The 17514-nt window shown below is 33.4% G+C and overlaps 1 protein-coding gene across 1 annotated transcript; it reads right to left on the bottom strand.

The window, feature by feature from the left end:
* Window positions 1–5933: 5933 nt before the first annotated feature.
* LOC148303776 (ionotropic receptor 75a-like) lies at window positions 5934–16010 on the bottom strand. The gene is made up of 12 exons (XM_088269431.1): window positions 15900–16010; window positions 14928–15131; window positions 13397–13476; window positions 12952–13079; window positions 11916–11973; window positions 11475–11584; window positions 10131–10174; window positions 9942–10049; window positions 9767–9838; window positions 8793–9004; window positions 7758–7893; window positions 5934–6097 (listed from the first exon to the last, which is right to left on the bottom strand). Exons 2-12 carry the CDS (start codon window positions 15127–15129, stop codon window positions 5934–5936), a joined length of 1314 nt encoding a protein of 437 aa, XP_088125557.1. The 5' UTR covers window positions 15130–15131; window positions 15900–16010.
* Between the last annotated feature and the right edge of the window lie 1504 nt (window positions 16011–17514).

Raw genomic sequence — 17514 nt, forward strand, 5'->3', positions numbered from 1 at the left:
ATATAAGAAGTATCTATCGTTTATATACGAAGTATCTTTGGTTTATAAACGAAGTATCAATCGTTTATATACGAAGTATCTTTGGTTTATAAACGAAGTATCAATCGTATATATATGAAGTATCTTTGGTTTATATACGAAGTATCTATCGTTTATATACGAATTATCTATCGTTTAAATACGGAAAAAGATGAAAAACTAACCTCGACGATAGATGAGGCAGATTTATGTCATTAGTGTTTTGACAAAACGTAAAAATAAAAATATAAAAATAATAATAAAAAATAACTCCTGAGTGGAGTTATTTTTACCCCACATTTGTGAACATGGATTTGGACATACCCACATTATTGTGAATTGTAAGCTTCATAACTAACTGTATTCATGCTTTTGTAACAAGTATACTGAAATAAAAGTCTCTTTTATATTTTAATTCATTTATATTCATCCATCTATATTGTGAGAAAGAGAGAATCGTGAATTTGTACATTTTTTAAAAAATAATTATTATTTTGAGACATTGTGCAACCCTGTTCAGCTATGACATACAAAGAGATAATAAATTAAAGACTTATATTATTTATGAGGTAGGTACTACAATAATCTTACTACAGTAGCGGCCATCGACAGATGACCCCTTAACCTTATTTACTATCACCCCCTTGCCATGGAGCATTATTTAAGTTTCTCATTTAAATATACTTTTTGCGAAAATAATGTTTAGTGCTACCTAAAATTTCATTACTCTATTATCCTGCCTAAACCGACTTGGGGACATTCGACGAAAACTAATTTTAAAATGGTTCAAAATCTGCAATTTTCCATAAGCAAAAAACCACCCAGTCATATATACTTATATGGTAATCAAAATTACTACCGGTTCGTGGAATATTGTGGATGAGTGGATGAGTAGTTGAACAACAAACTAGACAAAAATATCGAAATCTTTTAGTACACAACCATGCAGTGGCGTGCCTAGGGTTTACCAGTAAGGCAAGCCCATTATTTTTCACATTCGTGAATACATGATGTACCTATAATTTCTTCACCTCATATCATTCCCAGTATAGTAAGCACCCAGAAAGTATTATAAATATAAACAATGTATTGTAATCATTGTAAAAATATGCTAACATGTAACTTTTGTAAGGTATAGCCATCACCTTGAAATAAAGAAAAGGTTCACTATAATAAATCTTATAATATCTATAATATCTTCAGATATTAAACATAACCAATAAGTACCATCACCATATAATGGCATGCATAGTGTTTAATAATCGTGTAAGCGCGCGATTATTTAAAAATAGTCATACATTAATTATGTATTTTGAATCATTTGGTCTAGATTTAGTCATTTTTATTTGGAGTTGTTAGGCAAGCCGGGCTTTTGGGCTTCTAGGGAAGTACCGCCACTGCAACCATGATACACGATTTACACACAACGAAGGTTTGATAATCCCAAGAATTAACAATAAATATGGGATGGCTATAACACCCAAGATGGGTGAAAAGCCATTAAAAAGAAGAAGAATAAATATGGGAGTCGAACACTGCAATATATCGTTCCGAACATTTTTAATTTGTTGCCGACGGATGTTAGAGGTCAAAATAAAAAATGGAACAAAGGCAAAATAAAGGAATGGGTAAATGATCAAGTTAACTGTATGAAAATTGTAAAATAATTTATATTTTTAAAATTTTTTCTCTTTTTGTGTGTGTATATTAGATTGAAATGGTTAAAAACAATATAAAATGTATGTAAAAAGAACTCCACCGACAAGACACACAAGGTGCCTTGGTGGGTCTCTGCAAAAAAATATATATTTATTTATAAAAAAAATTGTCCGCCTCCGTAGTGTAATGGTCAGCACGCTCGGCTACCGTTCTGGAGGTCCCGGGTTCGATTCCCAAGGGGGGTAAAATAAATATAAGTGATTTTTTCACTGTCATATTTATTCAATAATACCCTGGACTGGTACCTGAAGCGGAGGGCTGATCACCTTTCCTTCATTTGTAAACGATCAAGATAACACTGCGTTTATATGAAGCAATGCCCTATGCACCATTGGGGTGCGGATAAGGGGTTTATTATTATAAAAATATTTTTTTAATAAATGTATTCAATTTATGTTTTTAAAAAAATATAAATAAATATGAAATAAAAAATCCTCTTAACAGAAATGAAGACTCGAAGACTCTAAGAAGCATATCTGGCAAGAGTCAATGAGACATAATAAAGAACACCAGGATAAGGGAAATATGCGAGATCGAAGATGTCGTTAGGTGGGGAAGACAACGAAGGATGTTGTAGTCCAATTTCGCCATGTGTTTCCTCAGTCTGCAGTGTCCTGTCAAGGTCCTGGTTAGGATCCTTATTTGTTTCTTGACAAAATTTAGAGTTTAAGAGCTTCTGTGGTGAATTTCCTCGAGAGCAAAAATATAAAGATGAGAAAAAATTGCTGAAAACGAATATTGGCCTCATATGAACATTTATTCGAACAATTGGCCTCATATAAACATACTCGAATCATAAATTGTTGCTATTCGAAGTCATCATCTTCTTCTTCTTCTTCTTCTTTTTCTTCTTCTTCTTCTTCTTCTTCTTTTTCTTCTTCTTCTCCTTCTTCTTCTTCGTCTTCTTCTTCTTCTTCTTCTTCTTCTTCTTCTTCTTGTAGGCCTTGTGGCCGGCTTATTCGAAGTCATAATAAAACAAATCTAATGTTTCTCTTGTGATACGAGATAATTTTTTACAGCTCGGTAAAATTTATCTATCTAAATAAAGTTTATTAGATAATGCCTAAAAAGCATTTGAACCCAATTAACATGTAATTACTTTTATCTCATGTAATTACGATATGATGTGTCGTTAGGTAGGTACACGTGTGAACAGTTATCATCCGACTTAGAATTATAATCTTTTAATGTCAGACAGATTCTAAGTAGTCTGGTGTTTGTGTCGTCATTTTCATACATTAATACACATCTGTTGTCTAAAAATAAGAAATAAAAAACACACATCTCCTTTCAAGAACGTCATAAGTCAAAAATCGTCAATTTTCAGTTTTGCATGTTTTCGGAATGCCAAAAAAATGTACTATATCCCAGCAAAAGAGGCATATTTTTAACTTAATATTTACCCGCTACAGGGCAGAATGTGAAATTTTTGCATTTTGAATAAAACGTATTGTTTAATTTTTTTTTAAATATAATAAATATTTTTCAAATGGAGAAAAAACCTTCAGGTTTTGTCTTAAAAAATCTGTTGCACAGTAAAAAGTTCAATAAGTGGCTTGATATTTATTTTTAATGCATTGTATTATATTTTTAAACTTTAAAAACGTTCTCCTGAAAAATCAAGTTTTTTATTTATGACGTTCTTGAAAGGAGTGAGCGACATTATCAATGAAATTTATATTTGTATTTGGTGTTGTATTAGATAAATGTGAATCTATTAAAATAATGTTTGAAACCAGTACGGTTAAAAAAGGCAAAAAAATTATAGAAAGCAGTTATAGGACCAAATATATGTATATAATAATTTTATGTCATATCTCTCACTCCTTTCAACAACGTCACATATATCAAAAAACTTGATTTTTCGGGAGAACGTTTTTAATGTTTAAAATATAATACAATGTATTAAAAATAAATATCAAGACACTTATTGAACTTTTTACTGTACAACAGATCTTTTTAGGTAAAACTTGACCGTTTTTTCTCCATTTGAAAAATATTTAGTAAGTATATTTAAAAAAAATAGTTAAACAATACCTACCTTTTTTTCAAAATGCAAAAACCACACTTTCTGCCCTGTAGCGGGTAAATATTAAGTTTAAAATATGCCGCTTTTGCTGGGATATAGTACATTTTCTGGGCATTCCAAAAACATGCACAACTGAAAATTGACGATTTTTGATTTATGACGTTCTTGAAAGGAGTGAGTGATATGTGTTCTTCATCCTTTGCGTGTTTCTTAAATGTTTTCGTACAAATGTTTTTCTTCAAAACCTTGTTCCGGGGTTCATTATTCCAACCCTTATTCGCGCCTTTTTCGAAGAATTTCCAAAACCAGCAATATGATCGAGAGAGCGGCCGCCCACAGTTGCATCAATAAAGCAGGCATCACTCTTCCTAGTGGGACTGGTCTGGCCCTCCCGCCACTTCCCGAACAAGCCAGAGATGGAGCCTGGAATATTGTCTTCATCCTGCGAGCCAATCCCGCTTCCATAACTCTTAAAAGACTGTGAAAAAGAACCATTAAAATATGAAAACTGTTTAAACAATATGATTATCAAATCAAAATAGGTAGGCTAGGTGACGCAGTATATGATAGGAAGACCTATAACCTGAGGACAAGGAGAGCTGACTACAAAGCCTGCAAAGACGATAAGTTGGGATGGAGCCAGGAAAAGTCTATTTAAACAAAATGTCCATAATAACACAATGACTATAAAATAAAAACAAAAAACATTCAAACGAGATATCCATTGGAACAATATAACCATTAAAATAAAATAATCATGAAAACAAAAACAAAAACAAAAAACATTTAAATAAAATGTACATTAGAACAAAATAACTATGAAAACAAATTACCAGTGGAACAATATAACTATTAAAATAAAATAACCATGAAAACAAAAACAAAAACAAAAAACATTTAAACAAAATGTACATTAGAACAAAATAACAATGAATACAAATTACCATTGGAACAATATAACTATTAAAATAAAATAACCATGAAAACAAAAACAAAAACAAAAAACATTTAAACAAAATGTACATTAGAACAAAATAACAATGAATACAAATTACCATTGGAACAATATAACTATTAAAATAAAATAACCATGAAAACAAAAACAAAAACAAAAAACATTTAAACAAAATGTACATTAGAACAAAATAACAATGAATACAAATTACCATTGGAACAATATAACTATTAAAATAAAATAACCATGAAAACAAAAACAAAAACAAAAAACATTTATAATTTATTATTAGATTAAAACCAATATTTTTAGCTTTTCCACTTTTTTATTTGACCAGCGACCGGGTTTCGTCGTTACCGACATCATCAGACTGGTCTGATGATGTCGGTGATGATCGGTGATCGGTGATCATCCAGTCTGATGATGTCGGTAACGACGAAACCCGGTCGCTGGTCAAATAAAAAAGTGGAATAGCTAAAAATATTGGTTTTAATCTAATAATAAATTAAAAATGCAATTCCATCACGAAGTGTCAGTGGATAATATAAATCTATTAAAAAACATTTAAACAAAATGTACATTAGAACAAAATAACAATGAATACAAATTACCATTGGAACAATATAACCATTAAAATAAAATAACCATGAAAACAAAAACAAAAACAAAAAACATTTAAACAAGATGTACATTAGAACAAAATAACTGTGAAAACAAATTAACATTAAACAAAAACATCAAAAAACATTAAAACATAAGATCTATTAGAACAAAATAACTACCTATTAAAAAAATGACTACTGAAGCACAAACAAAAAAACATTTACACAATATGTATATTAAAACAAAATAACCATTAAAAAAAAACAAAAATATGAAAATACTACTCTACTGACCCTTATCATACCCATTGGTACATAGGACAATGCATCAAATCGATGCAACGTTAATTTGATCGTTTGAGAAATGAAAGCATGGTGCTGCGCTTCGGGTTTCAGTCCAGAATAATATTAAATACATATTTTAGTGGAAAAACATTTATTTTGACCCCCGGTAGTCAAATGTGCTAAACACTGCACTATGGAGGATTGAGACGGGTGGAAACTATGACTATGACTATGAAAAAACAAACCATTAATCACAGAGATTTAACCCACGAAAAAGGAGCATGAACTCACAATGTTACAAATGTTAAAAGTCTTTGGAATATCTTTACCCTAGTGTGAAGACTTCGGAGAAGGGTGAGTGCTTCTCAGTGACTAAGAATATGGATGCCTCCAACATGGGCAGAGCTTGGAGTTCGCAGATTTCTTCCTGGTCGAAGGTGTCAGCGATCAGAGGATTCGCAGTATCGGGTTCTGTCTGATAAGCATACCCTAAAAATAAAATAAAATAATTTGAAAACAAAACTTTATATGATAAAATTAACATTCATATTTCTGATCTTAACGGGTGTAATCTACATCTTCTTCTTAATTCTTCTAACTCTCCATCTGCACCCAATGGAGATACGGATTCTGATTCGTAGTGAAGCTGTGTTATCTTTGTCGTGTCAATATTATGGGAAGGCAAAGGGACCGGTCTTACGCTTCAGGTGTTCCAGTCCGGGGTTATAATAAATTAATAATTATAATAACAATAAATCTTTATTCAGCCATATATGTTTTACAACATTTTTTTTTATAAAATGGAATTAAAATAATAAGCAAATCAAAATAATAATAATGAAAAGAAACGGCGAAAGAAAAAAAAAATTGGAGAGATGTAGATGAAGATTAGCTCGCTGGCTGGACATGCGGCAGCACTGTGCTCCAGTGCCGCCACATGTCCAGCCCCCATCTGTGCTCCACAAACCGCTTTATGATGAGGTTGGAGATCTTCATCAGCCTATCCCGGGAGTCTGCCACTCGGTGCCTTAACAGGCCGTCCCAATGTGGTAGGCGTGCTAATTAAATAAATTAATATTACTGACTATAATAATAATAATAATTTGGATAATTTGTATAGCGCCATTTTCGTAAAATAATACCTCAAGGGCGCATATTAAGACATGGATAGTAATAATAATAATGGGATGATGATGATAATGATATACAAAAAATAAAAAATAAAAAATGCGTCGTCAATCGGTCTCGGGCCGTCGAGTCTGGAGCGGGGAAAAGATGAGCAGACAAATTAAAACGCCTTCCTCTTGATCCCATGGGCTGGAGAATGGCCAAGGTGTTTGGGAGGACGCCTTCCTGAGCGATGGTCGTCACGCTGGAGGGCAGCTTGTTGAGCTCCTCGTCATTGTGGATGGCCAACTTCCAACTTCCAGACTAGCACAGTTCAAACTTTTATCCTCTTTTGCCACCCTTCCGTTATCCGACATGATTGTTTTGTTTCTGAGGTTTTCCGCTTTTGCTTTTATACGAATGGGAGCAGGCGCAATTAAGGTATTTAAGGTTGTAGTTAGATTTCATCAAATTTAACCGTTTAAGCGCATGTTCTAGTATCGTTATTGTCTTTGCACATTTTTATTGCAGTCATTTATTCCCGAGAAGCTAGAGGTTTCGGATGAATATACTATGGTCGTAACGTACCCTTAAGGGACGAACACAAAGCACTTTTTAACGCCCAGTTGCCACATGTGTTCATTCGGCACAGATTCTTAGAAATACACTACACCGTTTAGGACCGCATTGCTATATTGAACGATGCAATGATATTCTTGATGTACTTTCATCAGTTAACAGCTAACCTTTATGAAATTATAACTTTTAACCATTTCAAGTTAACACTAATCACAATATTTATAGATGAGCAAAAAATTTTAGATTTGAGATGTAAATGTCCGGAGAAAATTAAATAAACGGTGGAGCGTGGTTCCTCAGCAGCCGCGTCGGGCGCTCGAGGAACCCACATCACTGAACCGTACCCAATAGTGCATAGAGCACTAGTATAGCTAATTGTTCGTTATATGAAGGCAAGGTGATCAGTTCTGCGCTACAGATACCAGTCCAGTTGCTAATCAATACATAAAAATATTTTACAGACCTCCTTGTTTTACAAGTTTGACTCCTTTTTTTGGATCCATGAAAACGGGTGTCTTCCGTTTATCCGTTTTCACTTTTTTAGACACCATCAACTTTTCCAATTTTTTTCGCGTTGGTTGGAAGGAGAAATTCGGATTCTGTAACAGAGGCACTGATTATATTACTGTTAATTTTTAGGTAGGAGATTAGGTAGGATATGATCACTTGGTATGATGAATACGAGTATGCCTGTCTGTCACAAGAGACCTGGAAAACCTAACATTTGCAGATATACAGAAGGATTGGTCAGACGTTGGTGCAGCAGTACCATCTTCTGACAACTACATCTCACAGTAGACTAAAATAACATTGTTACTTCTTGATTTAACCCCTTATCCACTCACAATGGTGCATAGGGCACTGCATCGTGTAGAAGCAGTTTTGATCACTAAATATATGAAGGAAAGGTTCTGGAAGCTGGTTGATCGTTAAATACATGTAATAATGGTTTTTGAAGGTTTTTGATCGTTAAATACACGAAGATAAGGTTCTTGAAGCTGGTTGATCGTTAAATACATGAAGGAAATGTTCTTGAAGCTGGTTGATCGTTAAATACATGAAGGAAAGGTTTTTGAAGCTGGTTGATCGTTAAATACATGAAGGAAATGTTCTTGAAGCTGGTTGATCGTTAAATACATGAAGGAAAGGTTCTTGAAGCTGGTTGATCGTTAAATACACGAAATAATGGTTCTTGAAGGTTGTTAATCGTTAACTACACGAAGGAAAGGTTCAAGGAAAAAATAGAAGGACGCCGAGGATCTGGCAGAAAGCGAACATCGTGGCTTTGCAACATTTAGAGGAAGACTAAAAAATTCATGAATACTACAGAAAGATAACATGATTCGATGGCATAGCTTAGGTCACGTTGTCCATTATAGAAGGACATATAACCTAAAGACGAGTAGAACTGACTTCAATAGTCTACAAAGGCGATAAGTTGGGATGAAGCTAGGAAGAAAAAAAGAATAGGGATTAGACAAAAACGTGCGACTAATACCTCAAACAATGCTCTCGTATACCCAATGTCTTCAAAGATTAGTTCCAAAGGTCCATCGATGAGATCTTGGAGACCTCCAAGGACTGCTGGAGGAGCGCTCAGAAGAGAAGATACCACGCTTGAAGTGTAGTAGTTGTAGACCAACAAGGATAGGAGAAACGTCACGAAGCAGACCAGCCGACCAGATAGGTAATTAGGGTCCATGTAAACAGCTGAAACATTCAGAACTACATCTTCTAACTGCTAAGACCGAACTACATTGTCGCCAGAGATGACGAATGCTTATACTGTAAGCGTTTTCCCGGTTACTCTATCTTCTTGGCGTGTACTCCATTCAACTGCATTTTGCTTATGTGTACAATTTATGATAACTATCCAACTCTATATGGTAGTTTCTGATACCATCCAAGACCATCTGACCTAGAGTTTAGATAGTGTTCGTCCCAATTGATTTTTAAAAAATAGCATTCCTCATATCAATACCTTTATTTGCTCCCAATAGTGCACAGGGCACTGCATCATATAGAAGCAGTATTATATTGCTCAGTGACCAATATGTGTATTTAATTACCAGTCAAAGTAATATAAAATAAATGTTAGAGTGAAAATCATTAAAATTTATTTTGATTCTTTTGGGAATAGACCACAGGACCTCCAGAATGGTAGCTTAATGCACTTACCACACTACATATGCGTACAAAAGTTCAATATTTTATATTATATACATATATACTGCTGGTGACAATACGACGAATTCATTTAATCATATAATAGAAATTAACACTTTAAACCAATCGTAAATCACTGTGAATTAAATATAAAAATAAAATACCAGTACAAAGTATAAGATTTTGAGTTTTTTTATTTTAAACACGACTAGTTTCGAGAACTATAGATGTGAAAATACAACTCTTTGTATTTTCAACTTATGCAAACTATACAACTAAAGAATCAATTAAATTAATGAAACTAACCTTCAGGAATACTCTCCTTTTTCATAGAAGCAAGGACTTCTTTTTTTCTTGCTTGAGGACCAGCAACAAACACTGCAATTAAAAAATATATAACACACACATGCACATATAGAGTTTCAACACTTGTCTATTCAAATTGGCCATCATTTTTTACCATCAATGTCTTTTGACTGACCTTGTTGGCAGAAGGCGGCAAAGACGGAGAAGAATGCAAACACAGCGCTATTTTCGCTATCTTCGTTCGTGATGAAGCCGTGAGCTGCAACGGAAGCTGCCAAGATGGCTGCGAGGAGCAAGAAACACGTCACTGTAGCTGCCCAACTTGTCCAAGATAATGGCTCCGCAAATCTTGCCCATGACAAACCCCCAGAGTCATAGTCCGGAGGGACGCGGAAGAAGAAAGATACACTGAAATAGATTTTTTGGTGTTCATCATATGTACATATATGTACTTATTTACTAATTAAAGTAATGCATATTATTTTTTTAACATATCATCAAAGATGAAGAATAATATGGAAGTCTGGGCATTTACGGGGCTGACGACCGTCATAGACTGGTTTAAGTGATCACTTTACACACGGGTAACGTTCACCAATTCTACCCATTATTGACAACCACACTACTCAAATTCTTGGAAGTTCTATATATATGAACCAATTTTGAAACATTATTCTTGGATCACTAGAACTTCAATAATAATGTGTTGTCAATAATGGGTAGAATTGGTGAATGTTACACGTGTATAAAGTGATCACTTAAACCAGCCTATGACGGTCGTCAGCCCCGTAAATGCCCAGACTTCCATATTCTTCTTTGTCTTTGATGAGATGTCAAAAAATAATATGAAAATAAGTCCTGTAATTGGAGATTTTGCCAGATTTTGTGAACAAGTATTTGGACACACTCAAAATGTTGTAAAATTATGCAGTTTAAATTCAGGTTCAGCCTTCTTCTTATATCCAGTATTAAACAAAGGCCTCTCTCTTGGACTTCCACAGTTCTCTGTTGGTCACGACTCTCTTCCAGTGCAGGATGGTCACATTCTTAATGTCGTCGGACCGTCTTGTCTGGGGACTACCCACACTTCTAGGCCTCCAGTCAAGCACCTGCTTTTTCCATCTATCCTCAGACATACACATGACCTGCCCAGTTCCACATCTTTAACCTTTAGTTTAAATATAGGAAAACATGGCACCTTACAAGGGTCCAGAGCAGCCGTGTACTAAGCTTTGAGAATAGGTGTCTGCGGAGAATTTTAGGCGTGCGGTGGTTTGACTTTGTAAGGAATGAAGAGATAAGGACGCAGCAAATCTTGGTCACAACTGTCGTCAAGAAAAGGCGATTCAGTTGGCTTGGCCATGTACTCCGCATGCCTCCCGAGAGCCGCCATCAAGCTTGCCTCTTTTACAAGGCATCAGGTTCGCGCCGCCCAGGACGACCCTGCTGACAATTCATCGGCAGTTCTCGTCACAGAACTTCGGGACGCGGATCTGACTTGGGAGGATGCAAGGAAAGCCTGGAGACAGTTTGTGGACTCGGATATGGTTTAATTAATTAATTAAATATTGGAGTTAAAATTATTGATTTGACTATCTGCTGCCTTTTGTATGCTGATGATGCTGTGTTTTTTGTCGAAGAAAAGACAATATACAATAAAATATTTTGGATTCTGAAAAAAAAAATGTATATTTTTGTGTGTGTTTACCTTATTTCCCAAGTTTTTATGAAAAAATCCGCATAAGGTGTTCTTTCTTGTAAAAATCTGATGCCAGTGCCTATTTCGGCTTCTCTTCTTTGTAGAATTCCCATCATTCCCTTTAAAAAAAAAGAGCACATAAAATTAATTTTATTACCTTTAGGAGTATTTTACCCAGATAACACTGCTGCTTATACGATTCAGTGCCCTATGCACCATTGAGGGCTGGTGAGAGTTAGAGGAAGAAGAATGTAATATATTTGTAGGAGTACAAATGACTACTATATGGGAAATGAAATGGAGTTGGGGCAGAATAGAAGCATTGGCTAGGCCACTCGAGGTGGCATGTCCGATTGCATAATGAGCCATTAAGGAAAAAGCTTATATTTTAGCGCCTTGAAAAAGCATTTGCAGTAATGCTGTAGAAATAAATGTACGAGGTCAACTTACATCTTGGTTTCCATCAGGTGTGATTCCACCCCAAACTTTTGTTATAACATAAGTGAACCTTAAAATAAGTTATAGTAAGTTAATAACATATTATTTGTTGGTTCTGCATTAACTTTGTGGAATGACATGATTATTTTTATTAAAATTAAACACTTGAATAAACCATTTTAAAGAGTTTTATTTATTTATGTATTAATTTTAAATCAAACACAGATTTTTTGAGTCTACTAAGTTGTATTTTATTAACAAACACATAAAAATTATACTGTGACAATTGTTTCGCCTTGTTAGGGCATTATCAAACGAATGTGAAGATCAAATGGACTACGGTCCTTTTGTAGCTATACAATTCTAAGTGACAGTTTTAACACGTGCAGCAATAATTTATGGGAGACAACAGTAGGTAATGGGGGATGTAGGTATGTACCCTTATATTTATTTTCTGGGAAAGAAAGAATTTATTGACATGGCAATATTTTACAGAATTAATATTTTAAAGCTCAATACAATTTTTGGTAATATTATTTTTAAGAATTTATATATGTAGATGCAATTATTACTTATTGATAAACTACGAATAGTTTCGAAACTAATCGTAAATATAAATAAAACTCTTTAACGTGGTTTATTCAAGTGTTTAATGTTAATAAGTTAATAACAGTTTCGTGACACTTTGAAGACCCATATTAATTTTACAAATTCCAAAAATCGTTTATATTTCTGAAGGTCTTCACCAAAACGTTACATTTCCATTTTAAATGATTTTAAGTAATCAGGAATTCTAGCTTGTAAAATTGTTACGTTTTTGTGCGATTTAATGATTTTGTATTGGTTTAACACAGGATTGGTCACGTTTTGTCGCAACATTAATTAAAATTTCGATAGAATACAGTAAACGGAACAGATTTGCATTTAAATGATTTTTTGTGCAATATTAGAAATGTAACCTTTTGGTGAGGACCTCCACATTTAAGGCTCACGGAGAAAAGTTGACTTTCTTTTCCATCCTATACCTTAATTTGTAAGGATTAAGTACCTGAAGTTGTAAAGTTCTTGAAGGTGGTGTAAGAGCGCAGAATTGTATTTTGTCATAGAATTGACTCCATAGGTATAACCCGGGTCTTGCAATATTTCTTCGACCGGTCTATCCGGGGTTGAAATCATCTGCAAAATCAACATATGACAAGAATTTTTATTTATATCCTAAACATAGATATATATAATAATGAAACCCTTATCCGCACCCCAATGGTGCATAGGGCACTGCTTTATATAAACGCAGTGTTATCTTGATCGTTTACACATGAAGGAAAGGTGATCAGCCCCCCGCTTCAGGACCAGTCCAGGGTAATACTGAATGAATATTACAGTGAAAAAAATCACTTTTATTTATTTGACCCCCCTGGGAATCGAACCTGACCATTACACAACGGAGGCGAAACATAGATGAAGAAGATTATTAATATCTATCCATGCCTTACCACTGCTATAGCTCTCAATGTTATTTCCCCAAAGTCGCTTCTTTTGGTATATTTGTACCCAATTTGAGAATAATTCAACCCTAAAATGAGAAAAATGAGAGTTTATTTATCCAATTAAGGCTAATGACGCTCTAATATTTTGCCCTGATAAAACCTGAACAAACAAAGAAATTATCTTTAAATGCAGAAAAGGTAGCATGCACTAAACAGATTGATTTTTGTGGCATAAATCAGTCCAACAAATCACAACGCTCATGTCGCTCACTCCTTTCAAGAACGTCATAAATCAAAAATCGTCGATTTTCAGTTGTGCATGTTTTCAGAATGCCCAGAAAATGTACTATATCTCAGCAAAAGAGGCATATTTTTAACTTAATATTTACCTATTACAAGGCAGAAAGTGTTGTTTTTGCATTTTGAAGACAAGGTATTGTTTAATTATTTTTTTTAAATAAACTAGTTATTTATCAAATGGAGAAAAAACCTTCAGGTTTAATCTAAAAAGATCTGTTGTACAGTAAAAAGTTCATAAGTAGCTTGATATTTATTTTATAAATCGTATTATATTTTTAAACTTTGAAAACGTTCTCCTGAAAAATCAATTGTTTTTATTTATGACGTCCTTGAAAGGAGTGAGCGATGTGTGACTCGTACATTTGAAGCGACAAAGGCGTTCAAATTCAACCGAATTATAAAAATAAATGTCTCATAAAATTATAACTATTACTGTTTTGCCAATTAATATGGTACATATAACTATTACGCACGTAATCGAGTGAAATCAGAAATGCGATAAATGGACAAGAATACTGGAAAACATTACGCCTGGGATGTAAACTTTTTAATATTGACTGATTTTAGTTGATATTTTAATCAAAAGGATAATTCTATCCTTACAGGGACATCTTTGGTCTAGTGCCGTTATAAATTCGTATAAAAATAACTAACTAACCATCTCGCCGCTTCGTAGGCGGAGAGAATAGAATGCCACACCACTCTTTCATACATCTCCCCATACATATTTGCCGATAATTTCGACTCCTAAAATGACCGCTTTCAAGTATAAAAATTATTTATTAACTGTGTCACCAATAAATATGGTATATATAACTAATATGCACGTATTTTATCGTGCGTCTAGATCAGAAATGTGATAAATGAACAAGAAAACTTAAAAAATAACTCAATAAAACAATATACCTGGGAAGTAGAGTTTTGATTTCTAACTGATTTTATTTGATATTTCAATAAAAAAAGATACATAATTCTATCCTTACAGGGACATCTTTGGTCAAGTGTCGTCAGTAAGTTTGTATAAAAATTATAAAAAAATAATGCATTACCAAAAGTTTTCTTTACTGATTTGTAGATTTCACACGAAAGTATGTATATAATATGAACTACCTACGGACGGAGGTGTGGCTTAAACCGCGGCTGATATGCAAACGTAAAATATTCTTAGCCGCCAAAATATGGCGGCTGGTATACTGATGGGTTTTGATGACAAATGGGAGAATATATATAGTATCACCTTCCACTTCATTCCACTTTCCAATTTCTGATACTTTTAGAGTTCCACCCACTCTGAAATGCACATTGTAAACATCGAACAAAACCAGAAAAAAGTCATCATTATTTTCAATCACGTTTGAGTTATTTGAAACTTCTGTAAAATTTTCAACATTGCGATCATCATCCAGCTCAACATCTTTCCTAGCGATCACCTTTGACATACCTAGAAAAAAATCATAATGCTATGGAATTATTTCTAAAAAAATAATGAAGTCAGTAGTTACATTATTCAATTATTTATTTAATTAAACTTCATGTACAGAAAAGAAAAGAAAAAAAGCCATATTTTCCAACCAACCAAAAACAGATTAGTGATATTGGTCAAAACGTTTGATACCTTATGTAGCTGTTTTGAATATTGAAAGTATAAACTTTGCGGATCATATTGATATATTATTTCGAGAAATAAAAATACTTTGTGTTTTGATCCGCTCACATTTTTATTAACCAACTAGTTTCGGCAACAACCTGTTGCCCTCTTCAGGGTTTAAATTAAACCCTGAAGAGGTCATAAATTAAACCCTGAAGAGGGCAACAGGTTGTTGCCGAAACTAGTTGGTTAATAAAAATGTGAGTGGATAAAAACACAAAGTTTTTTATTTCTCGAAATAATATACCTTATATAGCTGTTTGCAATCAGAGGGTAGATAGTACATAAACATTAAAAAAATATTAATTACAAATTGAAGGCAATAAGAAAGGCAAAGGAAAGAGGGCGTTTAGGGAAGGAGGTAGAGGGAAAAACTAAGGGATGAGGTTTGATGGGCAGTTAGGATTCTAATGATAGATAGTAATGTCTCAGACGTTTCATAAAAGTTATAAGAGAAGGTGCATTTTTTATAAGGAGAGGTAAGTAATTCATTCCAAAGTCTGGCCGCTTGGACAGAGAAGGAATTAATACAAAGTATAACATATAGAAGTTTTAACTTACAATTCTTAAGAGCCACTGTTATCTCGGCATCAATGCTGATATTTTTAATGCTAAGTGATGTAAAAATATCTGGAAATACGTCGTCATCGCCGCCATTTTGATAAGATGTAAAATCCTTTTTACACGGAGCAGAATCAGTTATTAACCATTTCGTGGAAGCGTTGAAAACTTCCAAACGCGATGCCTTAAAAATAAAATAAAATCTACAGTGAAATATATATATTAATGTATCCAAGCAAACGAGCAAACTCTCTAGGTAAAATCTAATTAGGATCAAGCAAGAGGGTCCAAGATTGTGATGGACAGTTTGGATTCTAAGGATAGATAGTTATGTTCCAGATTTTTCTAGGTCATATTTTTTTGTTTTTTTTTTGCAGTCTCCCAATGAAAGGATGTTTCAGCCAGTGTCAACCATTATTTTTATTTACAAATAAAATAATAATAACGATTTATACAATTTCATAGTTTAAATGCGTTTAGCTTTATCTTTTTAGTAATTATAAGCGCAATTTTAGAACAAGGTTCAGAAAGAAGGGTGGGGAGTTGAAGTCCTGCACGTGTTAAAATATTAAGTAATAATACGCTTTTACAAAAGTCATCGCCATCTTTGTTCCTTTATAGGATTTAAAATATAATTTAAATATATGTAGTAAAATACCTAGGTACCTACCTATACATTTTATTAGTACTTACAAATAGTACCTACATAAAACAGTTCTACCACCAGATGTCGCATGCGTCGCACTGAATAAAACAAAAGACGTCAGATAGAAAAAATAGAATATTCTGAACTGTCAGAATCAGATAGATAGATAGAAAATTATTATAAAGATAAATTAAGAATAAACTTTAATAATAAACTTTAATTACAAAGCAACACATTGTTTATTTTATTATTATACACCCACTTTACATATTATTTACACCCAATTTACGAAGGAAAATATTACCACGTTATATATATTTGGTTTTAATACAATAACATAATTAAATAAAGCAAGTATAGAATTTGAATGTGATGAAAAAATGCTCCTATTTTCATTTTCATTCTTATTACAACGCGAAATAACAAAATTCATTTTTAAAAAAAAGTATGGATGGGTGAGGAGTTTAAGGGGCTATACATGGTTTTATAACCATGTATAGCCCCTTAAACTCCTCACCCATCCATACTTTTTTTTAAATGAATTTTGGTATTTCGCGTTATAATAAGAATGAAAATGAAAATAACAGCATTTTTTCAGCACATTCAAATTCATTACTTGCTTTATTTAATTATGTTATTGTATTTAAACCAAATATATTTAAATTTTATGTTTTTATGATGTTTCGAAAAGTGAATCACTGCTATTGTCGACAAGCTAGCGACGCAGTCAAACCGCATGACCCAATCAACATTGATATTTTACAGTTGTAAAAAAAGAGATAAAGTTTTTACCAATTTTAGAATTCGTTCACTGTTGGGACAGTCGTAGTCTATGAACACTCCGGTTTCAACATACTTTACATCCAAAAATGCCTGTAAATCATTTTCTGAAGTTGGTACCTCGTTTAAGTTTTTGACCACACTTCGTATCCCGAGGCTTGAGAACATTTTCGAAAATGTCACAATATC

The sequence above is a fragment of the Brachycentrus maculatus genome, unplaced genomic scaffold (genome assembly GCF_059751285.1).
Source record: "Brachycentrus maculatus isolate JH-2025_06_01 unplaced genomic scaffold, ASM5975128v1 h1tg000349l, whole genome shotgun sequence".
In the NCBI taxonomy this organism is placed as follows: Eukaryota; Metazoa; Arthropoda; class Insecta; order Trichoptera; family Brachycentridae; genus Brachycentrus; species Brachycentrus maculatus.

Bases quoted from the DNA above. Each gene is read 5' to 3' on its own strand.
- LOC148303776 (XM_088269431.1), bottom strand. From the start codon at position 15,129: ATGTCAAAGGTGATCGCTAGGAAAGATGTTGAGCTGGATGATGATCGC. The intron at 13,080-13,396 runs GTAAGGCATGGA...TTGATTTTGCAG, and splicing joins CATTGAGAGCTATAGCAGTG to ATGATTTCAACCCCGGATAG. The intron at 6,098-7,757 runs GTCTGTAAAATA...TTTTATTTTTAG, and splicing joins CAAACTTGTAAAACAAGGAG to GGTATGCTTATCAGACAGAA.